Source organism: Micropterus dolomieu, linkage group LG20 (genome assembly GCF_021292245.1).
Source record: "Micropterus dolomieu isolate WLL.071019.BEF.003 ecotype Adirondacks linkage group LG20, ASM2129224v1, whole genome shotgun sequence".
Lineage (NCBI taxonomy): Eukaryota > Metazoa > Chordata > Actinopteri > Centrarchiformes > Centrarchidae > Micropterus > Micropterus dolomieu.
In genome coordinates, this window is record NC_060169.1 from 19,696,456 (window position 1) to 19,705,576 (window position 9,121).

General features: G+C 41.3%; 1 protein-coding gene across 1 annotated transcript in view; it reads right to left on the reverse strand.

Annotated features, from left to right (window-relative positions):
* Positions 1–9,121, reverse strand: part of cgnl1 (cingulin-like 1) — a 31,326-nt gene continuing 22,205 nt past the window's right edge. Inside the window, exons 13-20 of the mRNA XM_046031922.1 lie at positions 5,585–5,746; positions 5,337–5,426; positions 2,798–2,881; positions 2,437–2,561; positions 1,975–2,083; positions 1,648–1,811; positions 1,269–1,537; positions 1–1,233 (exon numbers count right to left, since the gene is read on the reverse strand). Of these exons, the coding sequence (XP_045887878.1) occupies positions 1,381–1,537; positions 1,648–1,811; positions 1,975–2,083; positions 2,437–2,561; positions 2,798–2,881; positions 5,337–5,426; positions 5,585–5,746 (891 nt within the window). The 3' untranslated portion in view covers positions 1–1,233; positions 1,269–1,380. The remainder of the gene's footprint in view (positions 1,234–1,268; positions 1,538–1,647; positions 1,812–1,974; positions 2,084–2,436; positions 2,562–2,797; positions 2,882–5,336; positions 5,427–5,584; positions 5,747–9,121) is intronic.

Below are 9,121 nucleotides of genomic sequence, written 5' to 3' on the forward strand. Positions count from 1 at the left end.
TAGAGTACTGTATAACTTTATTTGTCTCAGCAGGATTTATGAACATACAATTGTGTACAGAGAGGTAGTGGCAGAAATTCATCTCAATCCACTCTCCCTCTGCAGGCGTCAGACATCAGCCAACAGAGAGTGCAAATCATTACAGTGTAGCAAAAACATCAACGGTCAGTTTATCTCATCTGAAGAAATTCCCTCATTCAGTTCAAGGAAAATTAAAGGAGTCCCGCACATGTTCTGTTACAGGCATTGCAGGGCCTTATGTACAGGGTGGCAGAATAAAAATACGTGTATGAGGTTAAACAAAGACTCAAACCATGTTCAGAAGTGTTCATCAAAGTGTTTCCAGTTTCATGTCTTCGGAGATGAAATGGTTTTGATGTGTGGCTTTGTTCAGTGCTGTAACTGCTAGAAGTCTGATTTTGGAAACAACAATCACAGAAAAGACTAAAGAAAAGTTAATTTAGGTATTCCACATGATTGCATGAAGCGGCCTTTTCCAGTAGATGTATAAACAATACTGCAATGTCACTAATATTTGGAGTAACCTGTGAAAACAACAATTAATGCCTGTGGATAATATTTTCATGGATAATTACTTGTCGTCAAACCATATAAAACAGTATAAAAATGGATGTGTACGAAGTCCCTCATTTTCTGTTTCCTAAAACCCTCACTGGGCCAGGATTATGTATATTTAATATAAAAAAAAAATAAAAATTATATATATCTATCTATCTCCTGGCAATTCTCACTTCATATATTCGGATTTGATCTTCATTCTTAAAAAAACAAAACAAAAACGTAAATATATTTTATTTGACCGAGTCATACAAACATTTATGTTCAGATACTATATGTAAACATATTTGATAGACATAAAAAGGTAAGGGATAACTTGTTCACAAAGGCAGTAGGTTACTGGTTGCGTTGCTGTACAGTGCATTAAAGAGTGCGTTCTCAAGTTTACTAATGCTAGGATAATCATTGACAAGCATGTGTAATCCATTTGTTAACAAAGGAAAATCCACTCAGAAAAGAACAAATCTACACGAGACTTCATGTGGGAAAGAAAAATGACCAAATTAAACAGTATGTACATTTAATTCCTACGTGACAGGCCGACATATCAAAACTTTTATGATTTCATCCATTAATCTCAGAGCTGCTCAAATAATACTGAGTGAATTTATGGACATCGAGATTCTACCCAGAATTAATATCCAAGAGAAATATGTTTTAGATGTGATATATCTACAGGTTTGAGATATGTTTTAGTGTAATATCTACAGGTTTGTTCAAAAGCACTTGGCAAGGATCGCCGGCCATTTGGTCCAACAGTCATGCATATAAAGCAGCTTTATTCTTGACCTCAGGGTTCGTTTACAGAGTGAAAGTAGACAACATGTTGTCCTGACTTGAGGAGCGCTTGTACCCCGATGACGAGCTGAAGTACGTCTCCCCATCGGTGCTGATGTCATCATCGTCGTCGTCGTCGTCGTCCAGATTGTTGAGCAGCGGAGCAGAGGTGCTCTTACGCCTGGATGAGACACAACAGTATTGTAACGAGGACACTGAGCTTAAGCCTTTTCTTATTTTAAAGCATCACTCTGTCTGTTACGGATGACAAAATGACAACTGGACTTTTACCTGATCTCACTTCGCAGAGCTTTGAGCTGGCTCTGGAGCTGCTCGTTGGCCTCCTGTTGCTCATCCAGGTCTCTCTGCAGCTTCTTCTTACTGTGCTCCAGTCGGTCAATCTCCTCCTCAGCCTCATCCATCTGCCGTTTCAAGGCCTTCAGACGCAGATTCAACTTCAGGAAGAATAAACACACGCAGGATTAAAGCGGTTCAATAAAGATCAACAAATATCTTACTACATGGCTGGCAGACAGATGTAAGACTATTAAATTCAGGGTCTGTAGTAAGCTGAGTTTAATGACTGTTAGTCTGAGCATGAGAGTTTGTATTACATACCTGGTCCTTTTGATCTTGCAGTGAGTGATGTTCTTCTTCACTTTGCATCATCATCTCTTTTACCTTCCTCTCCAGCCTGCGGTTCACTAGCTGCAGGTTTGCACGCTCCCTGAAACACATGAACAGTACATTTGATGCAGCACATCAGATTCTTTACAAGGTCTGATTAGCCTGATTCAGATGACTCCTATGAATAAGAAAAATCACTGTATAGTCGATCTACATAATCTAAAATCAGTAAGCTAGCTATCTTCACAAAAGTGCACCGTTCTCCTATATAACGTTGTAGCCTAAATCCATCAGTGTCTTAAACTTTTGGCTGAAACCTAGAAGTCAGTACCTGGCTGTCGTACTCAACATAATAAACCTCTCTACTTTTCAGTCAGCCTTCCCCCTAAAGCTTTCCTCTTCCATCACCTCAGCACACCTCATTCCTATTCCCAATGCAAGCCTTCATCTCACCTTTCCTCCACCTCCAGCCTCTCCTCCAGCTCCTGTATGCGTTCCTCCAGCTGGGCTACCAGGCCCTCTTTGTTGGACTTCTGGGAGCCCTCTAGATGAGACACTCTGCTCTTCAGATCTTTGTTCTACAGAGACCACAAAGAGACAAGCAGTGAGGCGCTTACAACTGGGCATATGTTTGTTTATATACCATAACTATATCAGTGTATTAAAAATACAAAGTAGCCATTAATGTGAGGATGGATACGATCAAATGAAAATTATGAAAAGACATATGAATGAAATGAGTTGGTGCTTTGTTGTGAGTTTGTAGAGTTAACACTGTGTGTAGTTGTTTTCCTCCAGACAGCAGAGTGTGTACCTGTCTCTCCAGTGCCATCTTGTCACACTCCAGGTCCTGTCTGCTAGCTCTCTCCTGTAGGAGTTCATTCCTCATCTGCTCCACCTGTCAAGCCGAGTCCAGTGTCATTGCTACAGTGTCACACACGTCTGATGACAGTGATTATCTCACTAAACGCCGTTGGAGTCTCGCTTACAACAGAAACCACTGCAGTGCACAGTCAAAATGCTAAATAAAAAAGGAGTTACTGCTGAAACGCCTTCAGTTAATTGGTGAGCTGGATTTTCTTGTTTGGCTGCATTCCACCTTTTGATGAGCTCTTCATGTAAACTCGCCGTGAGACGGGGTTGTAATCAAATCAATCCCACTAGTTTCTTAGTAATACCACCTTTTAAACTTGGCAACACTTTTATGGGAGGTGTGTGTGATTATACAACAACATGCTTATTGGATTTCTTTCAGAGAGATCAAAAAAACAAAGCTACCACCAACAGCTGGTTAGATTAGGCTAGCATAAGACTGGAAACAGGAAAACAGCTAGTCTGGCTCTGTCCCAAGGTAACACAATCCACCAACCAGCACCTCTAAAAGGTCACAAATTAACATGTTCTCGTTTGTACTAAAAACTGAAGTTTAAAAATGACAAGTTGGGATATGTGAATATAGTAAGTTTAGAGGTGCCGTTAGGTGGATTTTGTTACCAGGCTAGCTGATTCCCCCTGTCCCCGGTCTCTTTATGCTAAGCTAAGATAACTGGCGACTAGCCTTATATTTAACAGACAGATTTGAGAGTGGTATCGATCTTCTCATCCGTCTCTCTGCAATAAAGCAAAATAAGCACATTTCACAAAATGTCAAACTATTCCTTTAATACTAATCCGCTGTCATCACATATCCACTCAGAGTGGCCTTACTGCATGAACACGACTGCTCAGTGATAGCCAACTTCAAAAGAAGAGAGGATGAAAACCGATCGATACAGCAGTGATGGTTCTTTCTTTGTGAGCGGAGCTTAGAATTGGTGATATTTTATGCCAATTAGTGGGTGACAGTGGGCTGCTCTGATGAACGATGGCCCCTATAACTGGTGCACCCAGCACAGTGCTTGAGGGAGCTGAATCAGCAGACTGGAACATACAGCGAAACTAATCTGCTTTGTGAAAGACGGCAGGAGAGGAGAGGGGAGATTACTCTCATTTAGACAGGAGAGGAGCACCTGGTGCCAGGAGAGACGCAGGTGTTCTTCCTGCTGCCTCTGCTGCAACCCCACCACCCCATAACCATGCACCCCGCACCCCCTTCCTCCCCACAGACATCAGAGCACACACACTAGCACATACCCACATGCACGTGTGTGTGTGTGTGTCTCCCCTCACAAACACACACCACTCGCACTCAACCTACTCCACACAAAGCTCGAGTGTTGCCTTGACAACCGACCTCAGCCTCATGCTGAACCAATGCCACTTTGTCACAATGCCACTCTTTTCTCCTGGCCAGGATTTTTTTATTTTTTTTAAAGAGAAACCATTTAAGGAGATTTAAATACTCTCCTCAACACTAAGCCTCTCTTGATGTCGCCATGCACATTCATTTTCAAATTTTGGTCACAACCTTTGAATCTGTCAGGTCCAGACTGAGAGGAACCTGTCACCAAGCCAAATGTCACAGCTCTTTAGAGCTCATAGTTTCACAGTTCATATAGAAAAGGGTTGCAAAAATGCCATGAAACTGACTGTGCTACACATTAGAATAAAACCAGTAGGGTTGCAATAAAGCAGTGTTATTTCTAAAACTCCAGAATCAACAGCCTCCCTCTGATTAGTAAGCACTCTCCCATGAACAAACAACAATCCCAAAAGCACATGTACTTTATCTAAATCTTACTTCACAGTGCCTCCGTCAGCAGCTTTATCGGAGAGGGGGGAGGAAAAGTGGAGCATTTGCTTGCAAGGATATAAAAACTGACTTTAAGCACAAGAACTGGATTTGTTCTCAAGATGAAGTTACTGAGCGTAATTTCCAAGTGAACTCCGCAACCTGAAAACTTGAGACATTTGGCAAGTTGCATATTTTGGCTCGGGCAGAGCGTTAAGAGGGGTCTTTTGTGGCTGATGCATAAAAATTGGATGGGCACACTTAGAACCCGCTGGCAGGCTGCCAGCATGAATGATTATGCAAGATCACCTTACAAAGCAATAACCATCCACTTCATTTTACCAGAAATAAACTGGGAATTGTGGAAATTATATGTGAAGACACACACACACATACACACACCTGAGAGAGCAATCATATGACCCATAAACCTGAATGTGAATCATGTGAATTGACACTCTTGGGACTATATTTGAGAGATGAAACTGATTCATTCAGAGATTAGCAATTGTGGTCATGATGTTAGAAGTGGAAGACAAGGCAACAGGAGATCTGGATATCGTTTACCGGTTGAGATGGAATGAGAGACACGTCTGTGTGAAATTAAGTGAACATGGGCAGCAGGTCACTGACAAACCTGAGCTCAGATAACAAGAATGTATTGAGTGCGTGCGCATTTTACCTGCTCTCTCCCTCGGTCTATCCTGTCCATCAGATGGTCTCCACTCTGACGCTCCTCAGCCAGGTCCAACTCCAGCTGAGCGATCCTGTCCTGCAAACGAAACGGTTACATCTGTATGATCAGTTAGTGTTGTTATCTGTATCTGTTTTCTGAGGTTTACGGAGTATGCTACATGATTGTCAAAAGGCCTTTTGCAATTATTTGACCTCTTCATGTCTACTAATGAGAAAACTTTTATCATTATGTACCTCCATGAGTTTGATGTGTCGAGCTTTGTCTTCTTTAGTGTGGGACTTTGTCTCAGCCTCCACCTCCAGATCGTGAACCTTTTTCTCCAGCATCTTCTCTCTAAGCACAGCGTCATCTCGTTCCCTCTGACACTTCCGGAGGTCCTCCTCCTGGTGTGACAACTGAAACAAAACGTAACATATTTCAACACCTCATTGTTTGTCACCAACACATTTGATTGTCCTGTAAAAATACCTAGACTACATGTTCTTTTGTACTGCACAATTTTTGAAAAATATTGTTTTGAATGTTCTACCTCAGATTTGTGAAGTGATCCACTGTCTGACAAGTGTCATGTTCTGACCATAAAGTATAAAAGCACAATTAACCATCTGGTTTCTTCAACTTTCAGCCTTTAAAGTATAAAGAAATTATGATTTCACATTTATCATGATAATTGTTGATAGATATAAAACATTTTTTATTGTCTTTGGATGGTGGGAGAACCCTGAGAGAAACCAGGCAGACACAGGGATGAACATGTAAACTCCACACAAAAAAGGCCTGGGACGACCAAGGTTCGTACCCACAACCTTCTTACTATCAGGTGGGTGTGTGTGTGTGTGTGTATTTATTTATAACATTTCATCCCTGAAGATCAGTGGAACTGGTGTAACATGGGTTCAGTGTCTCATTAAAAAGGACCCTCAGCATGTAGTAAGAGTGTATTAAAGTCCATCTCCTTTGTCAATATATCATCTTGCTATTTATCAAGTATTACCGCTGTTGCGATGACCAACAATTTAGTTGCTGCTTAGGGAAATTATTATATGGTTCCCCTGAGTGAATAATGAATCCGGTGCAGCTAGTGTTTTCCCCTGTGTTCATTCAACCGCCCACAGCTGGAAAATCGCCCCCACTGCTTAATTCCAAGACAATGAAAATTCATCATCTGCCCATATTTCTCACCCAGAACAAATATTTGGCCATTAGTGCAGAAGTGCTCCATATTTCATCATGTAAATACTTAAGTAAGTACTAATTTAAGCCATGGAGCAAAAGCTGAGCATACAAGGACTTAGTAATAGGTGCAATAGGATAATCGCACATCCTCTCTCAGGCCCTGAATAGCAAAAAAACACGTTTGGAAATTAATAAATTACTGTATAACAAATGAACAAAACAGATCTAGGGGGTGAAACCTGCTACTGCTATTTTTATGCTGCCTTCTTGGCCAGGTCTCTCTTGAAAAGAAAGAATTTTGAGGAAGAAGCATGTTATGTGGCCTACACTTGTAATTTTACTGATAGTCTGCCAAGTTCACATGGGTGGAGACGGACGGGGCATTTGAGAGCAGCTGGAAAAGTGGACTCACTAGGCCCAGTCCAGAGCAATCAGTTTCTCAGGAGAGGTGGAGGAGGAGGAGAAGGATGTGAATCCTGCCGGCACAGCTTTCAAAACAATGATATCACAACGCTGACATGCTCCTCTTCCTGTGCACCCGCTGGACAAAGATACATCAGCATGGATGCAGACAGAAAATAAGGATGCTGACCTTGTACTTTGAAGGACTGAACATAATGACTACAGGTTCCAGTAGAAAGGTCCTGCCAGAGAAGGAAATGTCAATACTCTTCTTTTTTTTCCTTTGCTTGGAAGCCTCTTGAGCTTAAATTCAGGGCACAGCCTGCCAAAACCTCTATTAAAAAAGGTACCCAGTGGTGTTTTCATTGTAAACTGAAACGGTTTTGTTTACAGGGCTAGAGTTAGGGTAAATTATGTGTATCCTTAAGGCCTAACAAACATGCTGAATGCATTTCCTACCTCATATAACATTTGCAAACCCTTTTTAAAATTTTCTTTAAATCTGCATTGTTTATATCGGCTTGTTTACGGTCGTCTTTTTCTCTTCATTAATTGGCACATTACCTCTAACAATCTTTACCTTCCTGTGAAGTCAGCAGAAATGTGTCTCACATCACCCCCGTGCTCATTGGGTACGTTTTGTCCAAGTGTGCATGTTGGTACAACACAAAACTAAATATTGTTTCACAGCACCAAAAACAAACAATGTCAGGTTTCTAAGTTGGTTTAACGCTCTGGAAAATAGAAATGTGTTCTTGCTAAAAATTAGTGGAAGGACAGTATCATAACATTGGTTCATCACCTACAAAAAAGTAAGAAAGCACCTTCAGAGATAATCACTCTTTTACATTTGGTGCCTCTGGGTCTGAACTGAGCAGAAAAACTGACACTGAAGTGTGACAATCAGTTACATCTTATTCACAGACACTATGGCCTCACATGGTCTCAGAAGGTTGCAGATAGATGCCAATCTCCTAATCAGTGATCTTTTAAGTGCTGGTATCTGTATTACTCCATTGCTGCTATGCCCCTTTCCTCCCCAAACAACATAATTTCTCACAATGTCCTGTAGCATTTCTGATCTCACTGAACTATAAACTGCTTCTGTGTAGTAACCTTAAATTTTATCTCAACTGCCCCACCTGGTTAAATAAATGTTGATGCGAGATAACAAAAACAACATAAGCCAGCACTAACATAAACTATTCACATTAATCTATTTCTACTTTCAACAAAAACAACCGTCATGTTCCAAAGTGCTGACAAGGATAAATTGCTTTAACGTAAACAATGCAGAGTGGTCACAAGTTTCACCAATATGGTGTTATGGCCTCACATCAAAGGATTATAAGGGTATTCTCCCTTTCCCTTCCCACATTTTCCTTTTAGTTCCAACTGTGTGCGTAAACATTACTTTTAATAAAGTACAGAGATTTTCTCTGGCTTGACTCGGCTCAACTGCTTCACTTTAATGTTATGTTTTGGGTTTTAGAGGGCAGCAGGGAGCAGAAATACCTAAGTGGTGACATCGCTCTCTGAAAGGAGAGGATGATGTTGGTGCGAGGGGGGTCAAACTCACTGAGTCACAACAATGGCTCATCATCCGCTGTTCTGCATGGGAGGGCTCGGTTGGGCTGACTAATGATGGCCTTGACTTGACCGCTCTCACCATGAAAGCAGTGTCAGCATTCAAATCTGTGCCCATTAAGTAAGTAAGTAAGTAAGTAAAAGTTTATTTCTATAGCACCTTTCACAGGTATAGGGCCACAAAGTGCTTCACAACAAAAACATTAATATCATAAAATACACACAATAAAAGCATAGACAGTACATGATCATATCAACCCACAAGTAGCTAATTGAAAGCCTGAAAACTAGCATCAGTTGAAGTTCTGTCCCATTAACGTTAAATGAGGCTGACATAGCCCAGTGTACCTCTTCTTGCAGGGTTGTGGTAGCCAGTAGGTACTTCTCCAGCTCTTGTCCTCGCTCCTTCAGAAGCCTCTGCAGCTCCGTCAACTCCCGACGGTTCTTCTCTTTATAAATATCAATCTGCTCCTGCAGCTCCCGTGTGGACAACTGGGATGCATCCACAATATCATTCATCTGCGGGCACAGTGAGACAGATAGAAATGTGAGAAATCTACACCAGAATCCATTCAAATATCTTAATAAAAACTGAACTACTTCAA